The following is a 20874-nucleotide window of genomic DNA, read 5'->3' as shown; positions in this document are numbered from 1 at the left end:
GGAGCAGGCGGCTCGGCTCGTCTTCAGCTGCGTCTCCGGGAGTCGGGTAGTAATGTCTTCCAAAGGCCTTTTGCTCCGAGTTCTGTTATAACGTTATATTTATGAGTTAAGCCTGAGAGCTGTGAGGCAGATCCCGTGCAAAGCTGCTTGTTCGTGTCTCTTAACGATGCGAAAACGTTCTTTTAGCTTTGTTTCTCAAATAGAGAGTATAAGGATAGGACGGTTCCAATTGCCCCGATGATCCCTCCATGCTCTGTGCCACCCTCGGACATTTCTGATAAGGTCGTAAGCACTGTTTGACACGTTTGGAACTACAGAATCGAACTTTAGCAAACCCTGCTGTACAGGTGCACAGACTGAAAACTTGAGTTAATAGCAACAAAAGTCTCATAAAAAATCAGGACGTCTTAAGATTGGCGAAGCGTAGTGAATGGCTGCACTGACAAATGGAAGACCAAAGAAGAGGTGGAGACCAGAGAGTCACTATGTTCACAAACTTGTTCAGTGCAGCTGAAGCTTGGTTGCAAATATTTTTCCATGTGAATCCTTCACTGTAACCAATTACAATTCAATAGAGTAATTTCTTGTGTGAAGTTTAGGACTTAAACAATTATCCAAGGTAATTAACGCAGAGGCACTATAATTTTATGCATAAACATTTGTGTGAATGTTCCTGATTCCAGTCTTGTAGAATGGTTTAAATAAAAATGCCAACTGTCTGTTACATTATGAGCACCACACTTGTTTTTGGCAAACATAACATTCTACCTTTTAGTCTGAAAAGTATGTGTGCATTGGATCTGACTTGGAGGAGGGACACTAAAGTGTAATTTTAGGATAGTCTGGGCTTGCGAATAAGAAAAAGTATAGGTAACCAGTAAAGACTGAGACAGCAATTTCACTACTCTTTATTTTTTATTATGATGTTGGTTGTAACCGAGTATTTGTATCGATGACCAAGTTTGCTTTTCCTTCCTAAGCTTCAGAAGGAGAGATTCTCTCTGTTTTTTAAAAATTTTAACGCTGATTTTCAGGAATGTTCACAATTTCATCTAAAAGTGTTTTCTTAAATAAGATAACAGTCGTTCATTTATGTGGATCTTGTTGCTTTTGCTGTGTATCCTGCAACTTTTCAACTGTCATTTTGTGAGATTTTTCATGAAAAAGGATTTGTATATATGTATACATGTATATATTAAAAACTGTCTATATATATGCCTTGATAGTGAGCACACTTAAGGTAGATTTCTAAAATATTTTTTTCTGAAACATTTGCATTTTTTAACAGGTCTTTGAATCCAAATATGAGAATTGAAACTTGTATATGATCTAATTTTCTTATATTTTTTAATGCAGGTTCCTGCTATTCAGCAGAAAAGAACTGTAGCATTTCTAAACCAGTTTGTGGTTCACACAGTGCAGTTTCTCAACCGCTTTTCTACTGTTTGTGAAGAGGTACTTTTATTACTTTCCCAGCTGTCAATTTATACAATGAAAAAAATCCTAGAAAAAAGAACCATTCACTTAAATATTTTTGCTGCGATAATACTGGTAGCTTAAACCAAAAAATTAGCCTGCTTTCTCTTCAAGGTTTCTCTTGAGTAAGCGCTTCAGACAGATTTTTCCTCAAGATATCCACATGAACTGCTGACTGTACCACACTTAATCATGTTTCCTTAAACTTTTGCGTTTGGCACAGTCTTCAAACTTTTTGATACGTTGAATTTCTACTGAGCAGCTTCATCTGTGGATATCATCTTGTTTTGGAAGAAGGATGCCATATTCCTATGGTGCTGAATCCATTTTGACAGTCAGTATCCTTCTCATCTGTGTCCTAGGATATTGTATCGAAACTTGCCCTCAGATTTTACCACCTTTAATTTAAAAGGCTGATACAGCAAGCTCTGAATGTAAATAATTTTGATACAGAAAAAAAGACATTTCGGGAAGTAATTAGTATGGAACATGAAGCGGTTCTTTGTAATGTCCTGTAAAAAAGAGAAAAATAAAAATATTTAGTGTTAATAAGTTTTTCTGGTGACTTTAGTGTCAGTGGAAATATAGCAGACTGACAGGACTAGAATTGTCCACTGAACAGGACAAGAGTGCTTCCTCTCTTGTAGAAAGGGTGTTTTCTAATGTGGCTTTGAGCTTAACCTTTTTGTCATTAGTGGTTTTTTGGTAACTGTTCGCTGGTTTATTCAACAAAGGCTACTATACAGCCCTAGCCAGCAGAGCTAGGGCAGCAGTCAAATCCAATTAGACGAAGTCATGTAATCTGAGAAATTCTGTTATTAGTTAGTAAAGTTTAGAGCCAGACCCGTGACAAGTATAAAATTTGGCTACCACATCAACATATGGAGCTTCAGAGGAAAAAAAGTATTTTTTTCTAGATTTTTGAACTGATTGTAACTTAGTATATGGGACAGTGTAACTCCATAGTGCTGCTGTTGTCAGTTGTCTGAAACTCAGTTGTCACATGATCTCAATATTACCTCTTATATAGGCACTGTGGAGATCAGAACACATGTATTTGAAACCATCTTGAGCACGCAGCAATGCTGTGAGGTCTACTTAATAAAAGTTATTAGTTAACCTAAGCGTGTTTTTACCCAAGTGACTAAATAGTTGCTTTATAAACTCCTTGAAAAGTTTTTTGTATTTATGAAGTACAGAAGTGTTTTTAATGTAAAAGGTCCCAGTGTAAATCAACACAAGCCAAGAAATTCAAAATTAGGACTGACGCCATCCTTAACTCTAAATTTCTTGGCTCTTGTCTAGTCAAGCTGACCCGTAAAGTTATACAACTCTCTTTTGTACATCTTTCCTCCCCTTTCCCCAGCTACATGTAGGGCACATAGTTCCTTTCGGCAGGAGCTAACTCCTCTTCATGAACAAAGAACCATCTGTAAACAAGTCGGTGCACTATCCAAAAAGACTAACTCCTGTCAGTCGCTTTTTACTTTTTCTAGCATATTGGCAGCACTGCCATTTTCTCAGGGTGTTAAAGTTCTGCTTCAGAGCCAGGCAGAATCTTGCCAACATGCCAGAAAGCTGTCAGAGGGGTACGTACCTGCCAGCCAGCTTGCTAGCCAACTTCACTTGGACAGGTCTGGTGGAGTATGGTAGTGATTAGTTAAAAGAGTGACAGTTCTTATAGAGTAATTTCAAATAAAACTTAAGTTGTATTTTTTTGTAAAAAAAGTGTCAAAATTTGATTGGGGTGCACCTGGAGCATATAAAGCCTCTGGTTCGTTCTGATTCGCTGTGCATTTTGACTATATAGGACTTTCAATCACCTGCTGTATTCTTTATCAGATTTTTCTACTTTGCATTTGCTCTGTTACATACACACGCATCACATCTTTTCATTTTCCACATTTGGAAAAAGCTTTGAAGAAGGATGTTTTGGTTAGCTGCAAGAGTACGATATGTCTATCATTATTCTCTGGTTGCCCAAAGTAATACCCTATTTACTTTGGCTTTCTTTTGTACATAGTCTGTCTTCAGTCCTGTCAGTCATTATTTGGGAAAACTAACTGCCTAGTAAAATTATTTAAAATTTGGGCCAGTGTAACTGCTGTAGTAAAAAGGGATGCCATTGCTTCATTTTTTTCATCATGTTATCATATCGTTTACACTTGACTCTGCCTTCAACGGGTAGAAGACAAAAGGGATTTTGTATAGCTAGATGTGAACTGGTTTATATGTGCAAGTGGCCTACAGGAGCGTTTTCATGTTCAAATTGTTTTCTGTTCTAGAAATTGTCAGCACTTTCTCTCCGTATCCAACAAATTGAAACAACACTCAATATTTTGGATGCAAAGGTATGCATGTGTACAGACTTCATCTTCTAACAGTGGCAGCCTCCTAGATTGCATGAACTGGCTTCCTTTTCGTAGTCTGAATTGAGTAAATAAGTTTTCATAATGATTTGAAGGAGCTAATACAAAACGCCTACATGGGAAATTCTTTGCGTGCCTTGCCATTTCTGTTGCGTAACATTTAAACGTGTAGTTGATATGGAAGAAAGGAACAAACAGCACATAGTGGAAATGTTGCTTTTGTCTCTGTTAAGCATATTGAACAGGAAAGGAGCGCTTGGATCTTGAAAGGGCAACTGAACTACATGGCAGCTTACTTGTGTTGGTTTTATTGCCATGTTTAGTTTTAGGAAAATGGAGGGAAGTTTTCCGATACTAAAATGTGCAACTTTTAAATAAAAAAATGTGTTGCAGGGTTGCAGTACAGAATTGCATTTGCCATGGAAGCTCTAATAAGACATTTTTGCCCCCTTTGTAAAGCAAAAGTTTCTTTCTGAGTGTTAGCGAACTGTAAGGATTTCAACTGGTTTGAGTAACTAGATAGATGCCTTGCAAACCTTTTGATATTGAAATGGGACCTGAATTGGATCTAAGCTAACACAAATGTGTCTGATGTATCTTCTTTAGCTAATATGACAAAAGGATATAATATATAGTCATGTATTATTTAATTTGCTAAAAGAAAAAAAAAACAAACCCAAAACAAAAAAAAAAACAACACCCACTGTATAGTTTTAATCAATCCTTCTTTCAATAATGATGGAAGCAATTTCACTTGGCTTTTCTGGGAGCAGGAGTAGGACATTTTGAAACCTTTCATTAAGATCTTCGTGAAAAAAATACTATAGTAGTACAAATAGTGCTTACTAACTCTTACTTATTTCAAAGTATTTAGAAATGATCAGTATTGATAATTTTTGCAGAATTCTTCATAATCATGTTAAATAGAATTTTCTTCAAATAAATATGCAGCATAGTTAATATCCGCTCTCAGCATTTCCTTAAAAAAGAGTGAAAGATGTAGAAAATTGCAAAATCTGTAACCAGTCACCCATCTGTTAGGTAATAGAGCTGTTCTTGTCATGATTTCTTTCACTGTAGAGGAAATAGCAGAGAAGATGGCACGGCTCTCGTGTAGCTGATAAGTGCAGTAGCGAAATGCTGAGAAGGTGTTGAAGCCGTTCCTGCATTGCAACCCTGTGTTAACAGTGAAAGCTCCAGTGGAGTGTTTTGGGGGGGTTGTTGTAGAAGCCACCTGAACAGATTATTTTTTTTTTCTTTTTCTGATCAAAATACCAAAACCAGTGATAGAAAGTTAAAATTTTACTGATGTGAAACCTACCTGGGGAACATGTGGTAAGCAGCATAATGCAGATTTTATTGTACACGTAGACTTACGATATGCTCATTGCTTATTTGATGATGTTTTGTATGTTCAGTTATCCTCTATTCCTGGCCTAGAAGATGTCAAATTTCAAGCGTCCAGTGCAAATATGAATAGTGTTACAAATGGTCCTGTGGCACAAGCTACTGCGGATCAACAGACAGCTGTATCGCCTCCATCTGGAGTAAGTAATGAAGCATAACTAATACATTGAAGGAATATACCTCACCACATCAAGTTGCTAGTCTCATTTGAAGTAGATGGAAGGAGCAAGTCTATTGGAAGAGAGCAATCAACTGTAAAGATCTAAAACTATGTTTTTCACTATTGAAACTGTTTTAACAAGTGACTTAAAACAAAAAAAAATGGGCATACTCTTTCTTGACTATGTGGCTTGAATAACTAGAAGTAACTCAAATCTAACGATCAACACCTTCCTCTTCTTCAGTCACACTAAAATATGAACGTGAATTATGTCAGGGGACTGGGAAGGACATGAATGAAAATAACAGTTAGAATCACGTAATTCCAACTCTTCTCCTTTTTTTAGAATGTAAGCGCTCAGCTCAAACTGGAGTTTCTAACATACTTTACTTTAAAGATGTTATTACAGTGAACGTTTTCTATATATTATCATCTATGTACAGAAAACATCAGTTATTGTAAGCGATCAACATTAGGATCCTTTCCCTGCAATTAATTTCTCGTTGGGTTTTTTTTTGTGTATGCGTGTGTTTGGTTAGTTTTCTAACCCAGATTTAAATCCTGTGATCACCACTTCACTGAGCGAGGCTTTCTGCCTCATTTGTAGATGGAGTTCTTTCCCCAGTTTCCTATTACAGTTTGTTTTCTTGGAATCTCCAATTCCAATCTCTGCTCATTCTTTTATTTGGTAGAAGTTGCTGTGGAGCAGCAATAGCTGGAGTACTCTGCTGCCTTTCCCTGCCTGTTAAAGACTGTAACTCTAATTTGCAGCCAGCAACATGGTAGATAGAACAGACAGTTAGCATTGCTCGTTTCAGTCACATTAGAAAGGTAATCCCAGTTATTTTTTTTTCTTTAAACTGTTCGTCCTCTCCGATATTACAGTAGGGACAGATATTTCTGAAAGGTTTCCAATGCTACTTTCAAGTGGTTAGTTTAATAGCAAATACACAGTTTTCTGTTGTCCTTTAAGTAATATTATAGCTTCTTGTAATTTTTCATATTTTTTAATTACTCTCAAGGATTCTTTGATTTCAGTATGTTATGCTTTAGGTTAATGGTTTATACTAAAAAGTATAGTTTAAAAGCTATGTAACCTGTGTGAAAGATTTGTCAGGGAATCAAATAAATATTTTGAGGAAAAAAGGCGTTGGACCACTAGGAGAGATATATACTTATGATCCTTAAAAAAATACTTTTTATAAAGTGAACATTAAAATTTAGTTCTGTTTTATTCATTAAATACAAAAAACTAAACATGGCCAATAGGCAATTTTTTTTTTTCACATATTGTGCAATAACTTAAAATTGTGACTTAAAAGTATAAAGTCACACTTGTAACAGTCAATAATGAAAGAGCTGAGTTTTGTGTCTTCATGTCTTGGAAATCTGTAATACCATGAGCACAGATCAGAATAGTCTTGCTGTAAGAAGGGTTGCACTTTCCCTGTAAATTTCAGACTTTATGGATTGAAATCTCTCCGTGCTTCTGGTCTGCATACCTAACCATTAAAGCGTTATCTTCTTTGTATACAGCAGGTCAATATACATGAAGAAGGGTTACAGAAAACAGAGGTAGTAACAGAAAATGTCAGAACTGTGGCCAAGGATCCAAGATACGCCAGATATCTCAAAATGGTACAAGTGGTAAGTCAGTTCTCTTACCATTCTTTAGGTACTCCGTTATTTTTAGGTGGAACGTCACACACAGCTCTAAGTGAACATTAAATGTCTGAAGACATGTATCGTATTAGTAATCTTTAAGCTCGGATAACATCACAGTATTTCTAGCACATCTTCTCTAATAAATGAGTTGATGTAATATATTCTCTCAGACAGCTTCAGGCAAGATCTTTCTACAAAATACTGCCAATATACTTGCGAAATGAAGGTGTGAGGTTGTGTAAATGCAGAGTGATATTAGCTGGAGTCACAGAAGATGCCACTGAAAGTGTAGTTATTGTGGCAGAATTGGTGTCATTCATGGTTACAGTTTCATTTTGCTGGAGGGTACAAAATGCAGCTTTGCTACTGTAGTCCAGAGCAGGAGTATTTGATAGTTCTGTGGAGTTCAAAATAGAGATACAAGAACTGCTTCACTGCTTGGTTGCACTTCAGTTTCCTGTTATTCATGATGCTGGTTTTGTCTGCCTCTTTATCTGTGGGACGTTCTACAGATAAATAGGAAATAAATTAATGTAATCTCAGTATTAATCTGAGTGAAAACTAATGAAGGGGAGAAAAGGTGAATGGGAGATTCTTGGGGATGTTTTTTAAGAGCTCTTTTTTCACATCCACAAAACTAATAATGAAATTGGAAACAAAGAAAAAAATACTATATTTTCAAGCTGTCAGTGGAAATTTTCCTCTGAAATATATGTTATAATTCTGGAAAATAAGACTATGTCATAGTATTAGTAAAATGTTGCTCGTGTTAAAACTAACCTCATGGTTTCACTCCCTCTTCAGAGCAATTACTACAATTAGTGTGCTTGGTACTTTGAATGATGTTCCAGACCTTATTTTTCATTTGAATCAGAAATTGGCACTTCATGGGTAGCTTGTTACAAACCATTTGGACAACCTAGCGGTGGGGTAGTAGCAGAGAGTAGAACACTATATTAGTGTATTGATGTAATGCCAAACTTCAAAGTCGATGTGAAAGTGCTGGATGCTATAATCACTTCAGCTTTTTTTTGGTGACTGCAAAAGGAATGAGATCTCACTTTCCACATTTATCCTTTGTACTGGCAGTTCCTGGTGACTCCTCTGCCAGTTGTAAACAGTGTGGTAGGAAAGTCAAACTAACATACTACAAATTAATGTGTGTTTTTGTATTTGCCAAACTTGTCTTCTCGTCCAGTCAAGTATTTCGGTTAGTGTCATTTATTTGCCCAAATTAAGTTTCTAGCTGAAGATTTGTTTGAAGTGATCATTTATTTATTACTCACGATAGTAGCAAACTTATTTCAATGGAGTGTAGTTGAGCATAGTAAATTAATATTTTTTTTAAATATACAACAGTAATAGTCAAGCAAACCTGACAAAAGCAGTATCATATTTGCTACAATAAATGTTCAGAACACTTCTGTTGACAGTGTGAGAGGAGCAGTCTACAATTTCAGATAAACTTCATGTTTAAAGTACAAAAGCTCTTGCTTGCTTCTAAACACTAAACATGACTGCATAGAGACCAAGATACTGACAGGCCTGATAGAGATCGATCCTTGCTTTAAAGGACTGAACTAAAAACCAAACATGGAGAGCGCACTGCTCTTCAGGAGTTGCCAGTGCTGATGGTATGTGACCTCTTTCTGCACTGTGGAGAACCCAAACCTATTTTGCAACAAGATTGCTGCTTGAACTGTGGCTTCTCCGGGACCCTTGCTTCTCGAGCTGCAGGACCCGGCTGGGAGTAGGGCTGTGGTACACTGTGTTGAATGTGTAGTGATTTGGATGATTTCAAATCTTAACTGGGCAGAGACAAATGCGATGGAAATTTAGTATTGGCTCCTATGTTAGAAAAGTACACCTGTGCCATTTCGGTGGACCTGTTTGCTCAGTGTGCTTACTGTTGAGATTTAAATTAGTTGTCTGTTGTATTTTAGTAACACTTAGGGTCACAGCAGTATCAGGCTCTGATTTTCCAAATTAAAACTTATGAAAGTATGAAAGATAAAGTAATTGCAATGCCCTAATTGTATTATAAACAGATATAGGTACAATCTTATTTGTTTTCCTTCAGGGAAAACGTGCACTGTTAATGGGCATTTTGATTACACTTAAGATTAGTTTTTTAAATCTGTGATGTATGAGGGTACTGAGAGGTTTTTGTCTTACATATTTTGATGCATACAATTTTGGAATATAACATTTCTCCACGTGTGAACGTAAAAACATAACAGTTTCCAATCCATTCTCAGAAGTTCATGTCCCAAGCTCTGTTTCATTGAGAGCAAATACAAATTCTGCTTTGCCTGATCTGACTCAGTCTGGTTTTCGCATGGTTTGAATTGATGCATAAACACTTCATCAGTGACTTCTAAGCTAGGGAAAGGAACCCTCAAAGCAGTGAAGCAATGAAAAAAAATGAAGCTAGTATGAGACGGTGTATAGACTCACAATCCCTGGTGTCCAAATCTGCAATAGAGTAAGTGAATATTTGAAACCATCGTGAAATACTCAAATGCTTTCCCCTTTGTAATGTACATTAGTTGTGAATTACTGAGAAATTCTTTACTTCAAGCTAATACCTCGCAACTATTTGAGTCACATTTTTGCCAATATGCTTAGTAGATTGCTAAAACTACGTACCTGTCTCTGTGCTACTCCGGAATCTTCAAGCAAAAGTCTTGATTGTGATTCTTAACTGTGAAACTGTGCAAGGAAAACGCAGTAAGACGGCTACCTTAGTTCTCACTTTGCCAGGCTAGCTACCGCAACTGTCAGTAGTACCACATGCTTCTCTGGAACATTAATCGTGGCTGCCCTTTATTTTATCACTATTTTACTTACTTTGGACAACAGATATTTGTCCTGTGCCAAAAGAATCCTACAATACTTTTCATTTACGTTGTGAGGCCTCTCCTGACTTTCCTAAACCGCCCGTAGCTTTGTCCCTTGGAAATCACAAATTTTATTTTTTTTTTCCCCTCCTCTCTTGGCATGCAGTGGTCCAGGTGGTGTTTCTGATGGTTTGCACCAGGGGATGGCAAAGCAACAAGTTGTCTTTGAGCAACTCTAGTGGAAACATAGGAGCAGTTTGTTGGAATGTATCTCGTAAGACGACGTGGGTCAAAGTGTTCTTGGGTATGCGGTCCAAGATGAGGGGATATTTAGGTGTTGCTGAATAAAATAAAGTGCAGAAGCTGTGGAAGGACTTGCAGTGAAGGGAAGGAATTTTTTTTAACACGTACATAGTTGGCTAAAATCTGTCCCCAAGTCATAGAAGATTCAAGCCTAACTGTACAAGCACTTGTATTAGAGGAATCACTTCTAAATTATGCTTCTGTTCTCATTTGACTTTTTCTGCATGCTTTCTTGTAAAAACTTTTCCAATTTTTGGCATTGCCTTAAGGTATCTTTCCACAGCTGTAGCAGATGCACTTTCCTGATTTTCCTCCCTCTTTGGCTGTACCTTCAGCATGTCCGAGTCTTCTTCATCTTTTTAGCACAATTGTTCTCTGCTGCCTATGTGCTTTCTTCACATTCTCATCCACGTACATAGCGTCAGCTTCCTGGTTTTGTCTGCATGAATTGCAAATACATCTCTCCATTGCCAGTTCTTCTGCAACTTTCTCTAGGTGTTTTGCCATAAATGTAAGAAGGATTAAAAGGGCCTTTGATCTTAGTAATTTTTCGCTTCTAGGTTTATACTGATGGCAACTGAGATTATCATTCCATGCTCTTGTTCAACAAGTGACACGCATAAATTTGTATGAAAGTATAGCCTGAAAGAACCTGTGGAATTTAGTTCACCTATTTGTGTCCAGTAGTTTCATGTTTTTCTTCCTCCTCCTACACAGGGTGTTCCTGTAATGGCAATACGAAACAAAATGATTTCTGAAGGGCTAAATCCAGATCTTCTCGAGTAAGTAATTTGTGACTTTCAGTAGGGCTGGAATTCAACCGTGCGTTTAAAAAACTTGGAAAAAAGCATGCTTAGAAAAGCTTGTTTGTGGTATCATGAATCTAAATTCTCATCATTAAAACAGATTCTGAAGTCTTTCGTAAAAGGCGTTTTTAGCATTTTATAGGTCTGAAGAGGGCCATCAGTACCAAAGGAGGAGGGGTGCAATCTCGAGTATGAGCTGTCTTTGCAGTATTGTGGAGTCTGAGGCAAGGCCCAGGTAATACAGAGACTGGAATATAAATGGGTAGGTACTGCACCCTCCCAAACAGAAAGTTGCAGGACTTTACCATTGAGACTTGAGAGGAAACGGAAGGACTTCTTCCAAGCCAGGCAGAGGTGGTGCAGTTCAAGGAAAAGGGTGTAGCAATGACAAGGTAACATTTGACAATGTGCATTTAGCGATGAGGAATCAGATAATACATCAGTAGCCATTTTCACTGTGCTGTTTAGAGTATGAGGTTTTTCCCAGATATTTTCTTGCCACACTTCAATAACAAAACGTCATTGTTGTCAAGTAATAAGAACAAACTATTTTATTTTGCCGGATGCATGAGGGACAACACCGTTGTTTCCAGATTCCCTCAGTAGAGTGTACAGTTTGACTTCAACATTGACAGTGTAAATTGAAGTCAGCAGTTCAAAATTGTGACTGTTGATTGAGCTAACCTGCTGTGAAGACTACTAAGAACTGATACTCATTTTCAAAGCTACTTGTCTGACCATAAGCATGAATTTTAGCCTTAATTTACATTTGACGTGTGATTTAGTTTTACTGTACTATTTCATGGGATTTGTTAAACTGACGAAAATATCAACTTTCATTATAGCCACTAAACTCTTTTACTGAAACTGTCAATGTATTAGAAAGTCTGCTTCTCCTTTCCAGTGAAAGCTTTTTACATTTTGGAAAGGTTTATTCTGAAACTAGCAACTTGTTTAATAAAATAAGTATTGGAAAATGTGTTTAATAAAATATACTTAATAAAAAAATACAGGAAAACTGAAGTATCGTCGTACATTGAGTCACTTTATCTCCCAGCTACTTCCTAGTGTCAAAATATGCCTAAAGTAGTAATTCCTCATTTTATATTTTTACTGATCAAATGAGTAATAAGAAAAAGAACACAAGGAAGGACCTGTGCAAGTCTGAGACAGGGTTATCAAACATGGTTTTACTGTATGTGTGTGAAATGTGTTGTATTTTTCACTCTGCATTTCTGGTCCATACCTTTCTGTAAATGCTGCTATTTCTTCATGTTTGGATGGATTTTTATAGTAGACAAAAATAAGATAATAGGTTAAGATTTCAAAAACTTTTTTTAAAAAAATACCTGCTTTTAGATTGTCTGTTTTGGGTTAAGACAGAAATGTTATTACTGTGGATTGGGGCTTACAGAATATGTCTGGGGTTCAGTCTCAAAGTCCATCTTCAAAGATTCTGTGCAACAGTAATGCTGAGGCAGATTTTGTTTAAAATGTTATTGGTTTGAAAACTGTATAGCAAATCTACCTGGTTAATGAAAGCTAATTTTGGCGAGCTGCATAAAGCATAATATTTTAAGGAGTCGGGGTGACCTTTCTTTTAATTTTCTTGCTTTCTTGTCTCAATATTGTAGACTTTTTTTTTATGTATGTATCTTACCATTGACACCACATTTCCTGTGTCTTCAGGTTCCTTAGGCCTGCTCCCTCAGTTCCAGTGAAAATTAGGAAAATGTACATCTTGCTGTATGCTCAGTCGCTTACTGCACTCTCCCAGCTACTTGCCAGTGACTCAGTGTGTTTTTTTGGTGGCTGTAGAGATGTTGATTCTTATAATATGGAGTTGTTCATACGCTCTTCCTTCAGCTCTTCTGCTTTTGTTATTGCTCCTTTCTCAACTTTTTACAGAATTTGAAAACGGTCTATTCTATCAATTTATCTGTTTTTAACTTTTGTTTCTTATCTTTCCTCTCTTGCCTGTCTACGATTCCAGGAGAGTTTGTCCTGCCCTCACGAACTAAAGGAATTCATTGCCATCTTCCTCTCCTTACTAGAGGAGAGTTTTTGCACTGGTCTCTCTAGGTCACGTGTCTTTGCACGGCTTTTCTGTTTTGTTATTACCACAGCAACAAGGAATAATATTGTGAAGTGGTATTTGCATGAGAAAGCAAACGCTTTCCTAATTTATTTTGGAGGTGTGCAGGGGGGAGGGAGAAGGCTCACTTACAGTTCTTTAACGCACTTCTTATTTTTGCACCCAAAATGGTTAGAAACACTTTAAAGGTACCTGAGGGATTTCCAACAGAGAAATTATAACAAACAGAGCTAAAGTTGGAAAAGAAATTCTGTGGCATGAGACACAGGGGTAGCCCAAAGTTAAATAACAGCGGGACAAATAATACAATTGTCGGCTTAGTTGAAAATGTAGTATTTTATCAGAGAGCAGTTAACTATCATACGGGAAACTAGTTTCTGTGAAGATTCTTCCCCAAGTGTAATTGCGTGTGTGTATTTTCTACCTTGCTTTCAGAATTTACCAGGCTCAGTCTTGCTTGTATTGTCAAACTCGTTACGTACTCAGGAGGGAGAGTCCAGGGAAAGCATCTTCAGTCAGTAGTGTTAGTTAGTCTTTAGATGGCTTGCTTCTCTTCCTTTCATTCCCAGTAGATTCCCTGAGCAAATGTTTTGACACAATGTTAAGATCCATCTTAAATATTCTCTTCAGAACTAAATACAAGAGATCTAATCATTTATAGTCAATAAAAATCCCATGGCTGCTCTTGCATTTCAAATTTAACCCAGTGTTCTAGCCAAATTCCACTCTGAGTAATTCTTTTTTGCTTCTCTAAATTATCCCTGCAGTTTTAGTTGGATACAATATTGTTCATTTCCTGTCTTATTTTTTTCATGTACTATTTACACTGCTTAATGGTGTACAGCATGTTCCTTTCAGCCCTAGTACCTCTGAAGATTGCAAAAAAAAAAATTGAATTAATCAGCATTGCCTGCTTTCAACTCTTTCTGCAAGTGTTTGCCGCTTCTCAGGGATCTGTCATTGTTTCCTATAACCTCACAGGTGTGCGTTCAAAATGATGTCCACAGAGTTTTGATGTGCAGTGACTTAACATTTTCTAGTGTTTATCTTTCAGTTGTAAGTGAAGCAATACCAATAAGGTGTGAGTTTGTAAATCATGAACAGTTAATGTGTTAAATGTTGTGGATATAAAGTGCATGCAGTTGTGGTGAAAAGGACATTAGCGTTACATGCTACGTTGGTGGTGTTCTCAGCCGATTGACAACATAGAACGTTTTTGTTGCCTGCAGGACCCCAGATGCCCCTGTGCCTGCCTGGGGAGATGACGGGAAAGCAGAAGACAGTTCTGATAGTGAATCTTCATTTAGTGACTGAAGAGACTGATTTCAGCCTTTGGAAACCTCTGTTAAGTGCTAATGTATTTGGAGCTTTAGCAACAATGGTTTTGCGTGGGTCACGAGTGATGTGGTTTATCTGACAGCATTTTTAAGAACTAAGATCCTCCGTGTTCTCTCCCAGAAGGTTTGAACAAGCAGCGTGTTTCAACTTCAACCTTTCCACCATGAAAATTAATTGTGAGATCCTTGCAATTTTTATGCTGCATCATTTCAGATACCTTTCTGATTCTCTGAAATTAGTTTGCGAAGCTCAAAAAATTCCACGCCTCTAAACCTCCAGGTCTCTAAGACTGCATTCTTATCCATTATTGGATTTTCTGTGTAACACTTTCAACTTAAGTTGCCTTCTTTCTGTCCTATAACATACAGGTAAAGTAACTTTTCAAAATGAAATTGCTTTAATTGTAATCTGATGAACTGTATTTTTTTCTAATATGTATTCTGAAGTGGCCGCAACAAGAATTACACAGAAGTCAGCGATCTTACGGTGATTGCAAATTAGTGATACTCTGGTTTGAGAGAGACTAAAATACAAGTGAAAAATATATTAAAACCCAATGTGAATCTGTTTTCAAATTATATACTGCTATTTCCCATTAGAGTCTGTGAAGTTGTTAATGAAATTCCTGCTCCGTAGAAGAGTTGGTTTATCAAATTCAGGTTACAGAGGTGGAGAAAGCTACAAACATTGAAAATGACACTGTGAAAGAAACAAGTGACTGGGAGATTATTAATGGAATACCAAATTCTTACTACTTGTTCACTTTCACATGAGTCAGGAGAAACGACTTTCTGACTGCTGTTGGGCTTATTCAAAAGGAGCTGTGGCTGAGCGGTTTGGAGTTTGCACCTCCGAATCGGTGCCCTTGCTGATAATTTCAGCAAAGAAGCCAAAATTCAGTTTGCATGATGGTAAAACTGCCTTGCTATCTTCTGAGGTGTGCATAGGGAAACAAGATGAAGAAGTCCACTTGGAGCCTGACTGGCCCTGAAGACTTCCCTCCAAAGTACTTAATCTACTGCGTGAGTCAAAAATGATGTTTCATTAAAGAATCTTCTTTAATAATTTGTTCTACATGAAATTATTCACAATCTATTTGAATTCCCCAGATTATTGCGTTTATACCAAATGCTGTGGGCCAGGCAATCATTCACTTTCCGGTATTTTACGTTCTTCCTGAGACCAAGAAAAGACTTAAGATTGAAGCTCTAAGTATATGAATTCGTTAGCTTTTATGACCCAGTCATTATCTTCTCTCTTAGTTATTTATGCCACTTCAGTAGGTTAGCTGCTTTTTTTTCCTGTAACTTAAGCATGGCTCCCACTTGAGTCTAGCGGACATAGTTAAGCTCTTCATAACCTGTAAATCCGAGTAATACCTGAATCCCTATGAAAGCATAGATGCACTAGCAAATGTCTAGCAATGGCATTTCAACGATGAGTTAATCATTATTGAACACTTAAACAGAAATATTCAGTAGTTAACACTTGGTAAAACTTGACAAATATTAACATATTAGCAATAAATATTTCAAAAGTAAATGTTAGAATGTTATTTCAGAAAGCATATATTAAAACACTGGTGACTTTTTGAACTCTATATTTGAAAACTCATTGAAGCAATCTATATAATTAAAGCTATGTTTTGTAAACCAAAGTTGTGGTTCTATTTTATTCTCATATGTTGTTTTAAATATGATGAAAATTCTCCTAGAGTCTCTGTAATACATGTTTCTCCAAAACTGGTTATGCTGAAGTTGCATCATTCTGCTAGCTGAAGGGGAGAGTTTTGAAAATAGGGAATTGGGAGTTTCACCTAAGCCCCATTCACACTCTCACTAGAGAAGAACTGAACATCCCATAGCTGCTATTCTAACAAGAAAATTTAAGGAAGACCGAAATTAATGAGAACTGTATGTTCAATGCTCTTGATCGGATACTAACCTATGTAAGGAAGTAGCATGACTTGAAGAGTTGACTGGAAACATAGTAGTTAATTATTTGTTAAAAGAAATAAACGAGGTTACCAAAACACATTTAAGGAGGTATGACTTCCATTGTTTTTCATTTTGAAGAACCTCTTTGTGTAAAGTAATTTTAGTCTGAAGAAACTAAAATCGATTGTCTTTGACACCACTACAGATGTATTTTTATGTGAAATGAAAAAGAAAACCTCTAGCCTACTGTCACTTGTTATAATAAGGGATAATTAATTGGTAATTACATATATAGATGTCACAGAACAATTTCATTAGTAAGCATGCTGCATTTAATTGCTGAAGACTTGGGTGGTTTGTTTTTTTTCAGGGTAGCTGGTTATTTGGAATAGTGCACTCTTGGTAGGCTTGCAGAAATGTTAAGAAGCTGAGGCTGAGAGAGTTGGGGTTGTTCAGTCTGGAGAAGAGAAGGTACCGAGGAGACCTTATAGCAGCTTTCCAGTATCTGAAGGACACCCACAAGAAAGCTGGAGAAGGACTTTTCACAAAGGCATGTAGTGATAGGATGAAGGGGAATGGCTTCAAACTGGGAGAGAGTAGATTTAGAATAGGTATTAAGAAGAAATTTTCCACTCTGAGGATGGTAAGGCACTGGAACAGGCTGCCCAGGGAAGTTGTGGAGGCCCCATGCCTGGAAGTGTTCAAGAGCAGGTTGGATGGGGCTTTGAGCAACCTGGTCTAGTGGGAGGTGTCCCTGCCCATGGCAGGGGGGGGTGCAACTGGATGATCTTTAAGGTCCCTTCCAACCTAAACCATTCTATGATTCGATGAAAAATCTTGCCACTTCATCTCCTCTCCCACTGAAGCGGTGCACTCTGCACAGTAAAAATCCAAGCGGCTGAACTGTGAGGAACCAGGGAGAAAAAGATAAAACCTTCCCTGTTTACCTTCAGGACACCAGCAGCCATAGTGCTTCCACCGCCTTCGGAACCTCTGACCGCATTAAGCTCCTCTGTTCCTGCCAGTCTCATCTGCTAAACACATCCTTGTACGCTTAGGTTGTAGCCAAGTTCAATCTGAGATGTTTCAGTTTAGGACACATGCTGACACAAGAAGCTATTAAGTATGGGAAGGTTGGGTTGAGGCTGAATTATGTCAGCTGTGTTAGTCCTCCTTGATCTACAGCCGTTTTCTAGTGAGATGGTGCTAACCCAGAAAGTTGGAAAGCCCTTAACCGCAAGCTAAATACTATAAGCAGAGTATATTCCAACTTGCTCATTATTTGCCATCTGTTTTGGAATAGAAGATGGAGGGAGTATTTCAACTTGGCTGCATAGTAATCAGATATACATAGTACTTTCAAGGGAAGAAGTCCATTTTTAAGTGACTTTTATTTTTAAAGAGCTTCCAACAGCAATGAGCTTTTACAAGATACAGTATACATTAAGACATTTCAGTCGTACACATCTAATATACCCAAATTTTACATGGATTTAAAATCATCATCTGGGGCAATATTACAATTTGTAGGTATGACATCTGCTTCAGCATGTTGCTGGAGTAACTGTTGGATGCATCTGTTAACACTAATTATGTACTATTTGTAAATAATGTCTTCAGTGTTTCAACAAACTTTTTTTTTTTACCCCATCTCCATCTTCCTCCAGGTGAACTGGAGTGCAGAATGTGTAAAGGTCAGTTTCTTAAAGATATTACAGGCATTTTAAAGGCACATAGGTGCCTTAAGACTAGATGCATATCTGTATTTATGTAAATGAAACCTCAAACAACTGTTGAATGCAAAAATAACATCTGGACATGGTAATAACTTCATACTGAAGTCCTAGTTTAGCACTCTGAATCATTAATCTGGTCCCTCTCAACTCTCCTGTTCAGCTACATTTGAGAAGAAAATTGATTATTCTTTTTCCAAGCTGGGTCTCTTCCTTTCTCTTGTTTCTCTTTCCATTGTGTTATTTGCACTAGTGATTAACTGTATAGTTTGACGTTTTGTGAAAAAAAAAAAAGTCATAAGAAGCTATAGCCTGTACTTGGAAAAAGAGAATATCATTAAGATCAGCACTTTGAGTTGGATGTCATCGGGTAGATTTTGCTTTCCATGATGTTACGTAGCAAGAAGCCGAAGTTCATCACAGTCTTAAGCTTTCTGGGAATCCAGTTTTATCTCTGAAAAGCTGATGCAAGGTTACAGCGTTACAATGGGTTTGTCTGCAAAACGGAACGTGTGTTTTCGTACTCTTGAGAAAATTCGGCAACCTGTTGTCCGAGACGACTGCAGGTCACATGCCGGCACTAGTGCTCAACACGTTATTCTGCTGATACTTCAGAGGATGGTGTCTCCATTGAGACCGCTTCACGGGCAAGACCAGAGCTGCCAGGTTAGCTCAGGCTTGTGGCTCACCTCATTGTGCAGTTCTGTCTCTGGTAAAAATCAATACTTTAGCAGAAGGCGTGAGGAGTACCGCAGCGCTCGGGCAGTCCCTTTTCCTGCCACCAAGATTTTACTCCAGCTGTGAGCAGACATTGATGTTCAGTGCTAAATTACAAGTTTCTTAGTGCTTCCAAAAATGATTGCATTAATTCGGGAAGCTCTGGGTATTCCTGCCTTGTGTTTGACCGTCTAACTTTGCTAATACAATATTGCTTTAAGGGAGTTCCGTGAGCTAGTTCATTATGAGGGAAACGAAGCAGAAAATTAATATAGCGTACCCCATGCCACACAGAACATGAGTGACAGAAACAAGCTTAGTGTAGGATGTGTCTCCACATGCTTATACTCATTTTGAGGAAGCAAGTTTAAATGGCTATTAATTAAAATGCAGGTCATTGAGTGACGACAGATGTGGCATGAAACACTCAGTTTTATTTGGATTTTTTTAAAAGAGATGTTTAAGTCAGTGTCTTGACCTAAAACAAGCTGATTATTTTCTCACTGAGTGTGTTTCCCGTTTTCAGGTAAACGAATGGAAAGGAAAATTCTGAACAAACATTCACTTTGCAGGCAGTTGATTTTTTTTTTTTTTTTTTTTTGCATCAGACTTCATAACTGGTATCCTCTACCTGAAGGAATGCAATGGTAAATAATAGTATTCTCTGATTTAGGCAATATACTTTTTGCTTATCAAGCTCTTGTGTGTCCTGCCTTACTGTCTGCTCTGTCTGAGGACATGCTGTTCCCTGTATGCTAGAAATCCCTTCTTGTACTTCATTATCACCTTCGATCCTGGTCTGTGGAATCAGAAGTTGTAGTAAAGTGGATGCTAGGCTGGGGACCAGTCTTTTACTGGAAAGAGCATGCATCTGAGTGCTGAAAAGGATGGGTCAGAAGAAAGGGATCCGGGAGAAATTTTTTACATTTATACTAACGGTTCTTTTTATAGGTGATTACCATCAACTGTTTAATAAACCTTACCCTTTATGTCACTTGTCGTGGTGAGAACTTGAGTACACCTGAATTAACCCTTCTGTGAAGAACTGGACAGTGGGAAAAAGTTGTAAGGCACATTTTAAATGATAACTCTCCTAAGAATTGTGATTATCCTTTTTGCTTTCAAACAAGTGATTTCTAGCGTTCAGCTGACTCCGTGCTTCCAAGAGATTCCGCAAGCCTTTTGTGATTCCTTTTGGCATAATTTACACCATTTTTCAGGGGTTGCCTATTGAGAGCTAAACTGTTCACAATTAATGTCTTACAGTGTCAATTTCTCTATACCGCTTCCCAACAGCTCTTTGAAAAGGAATCCCATTGCATGCAGAGATGCTCCTTTGATCTGGATCCAGTTATCCAGTTATCCACCTACTTTTAAAGTAGAGAAGTGGGGAGGGGGATGAACAGAGAAAATGAGGAGTGTCTTTTTCTCAGTTATTTCATCATTTGCTTTATCCTCAGTGCTGTGCTTTTTTAGGGAACTGCCAAATAATAACAACAGAGATTTTTTCCAAGAAACCTTGAACAACATTTTCTTGCTTGCCCAGCACGATGCCTGGCATCATCAAAAGCGAAGGGTGAAATAGGCGGCAGCCAGTATTTCTGTAATTATGGATTAGGTGAAAAAAAAAAATGGTTCATAATGCTTTATCATGTGTCTGGTGTGGTTTAAGGAACTGATGTGAAAAGCTCGCCTGCCTGCACAAAAGCATAGATCGAGAAGACAATTTCAAAGCAGCTGAATACAGTTAAAATATTGTGGGTGAGGGGTGATAGTATTTTTCTTACTGTAACTTCTCTTCCCCTCTGACTTGGCTTTCGCATCTGCCTCCTCTTCTTTTGTAAATGTTAGGCTTTGTTATTGTTCTTCCAGCCTCCTGGCATCCTTGCTGTTCAAACATTGTTGAGTTGACCTATTACCGTCGTTTAAAACGATGCCAGTCTCTCTTTTGAGCTCTTCCATTTTATAGGATGACTCTATGATAGCTTCTGCGTAATATTTCAATTGTGAGAAGTGTTTCAGCCAGAT

General features: G+C 37.6%; 1 protein-coding gene across 1 annotated transcript in view; it reads left to right on the top strand.

Annotated features, from left to right (window-relative positions):
* The window catches only part of CCDC53 (coiled-coil domain containing 53), a 15350-nt gene extending 662 nt beyond the window's left edge, over window positions 1-14688 (top strand). Inside the window, exons 2-7 of the mRNA XM_009887440.1 lie at window positions 1357-1455; window positions 3762-3827; window positions 5264-5392; window positions 6949-7059; window positions 10938-11002; window positions 14351-14688. Of these exons, the coding sequence (XP_009885742.1) occupies window positions 1357-1455; window positions 3762-3827; window positions 5264-5392; window positions 6949-7059; window positions 10938-11002; window positions 14351-14435 (555 nt within the window). The 3' untranslated portion in view covers window positions 14436-14688. The remainder of the gene's footprint in view (window positions 1-1356; window positions 1456-3761; window positions 3828-5263; window positions 5393-6948; window positions 7060-10937; window positions 11003-14350) is intronic.
* Window positions 14689-20874: the final 6186 nt, after the last annotated feature.

Source organism: Charadrius vociferus, unplaced genomic scaffold (assembly GCF_000708025.1).
Source record: "Charadrius vociferus isolate BGI_N301 unplaced genomic scaffold, ASM70802v2 scaffold196, whole genome shotgun sequence".
In the NCBI taxonomy this organism is placed as follows: Eukaryota; Metazoa; Chordata; class Aves; order Charadriiformes; family Charadriidae; genus Charadrius; species Charadrius vociferus.
This window is presented reverse-complemented; position numbering and strand designations above follow the sequence as displayed.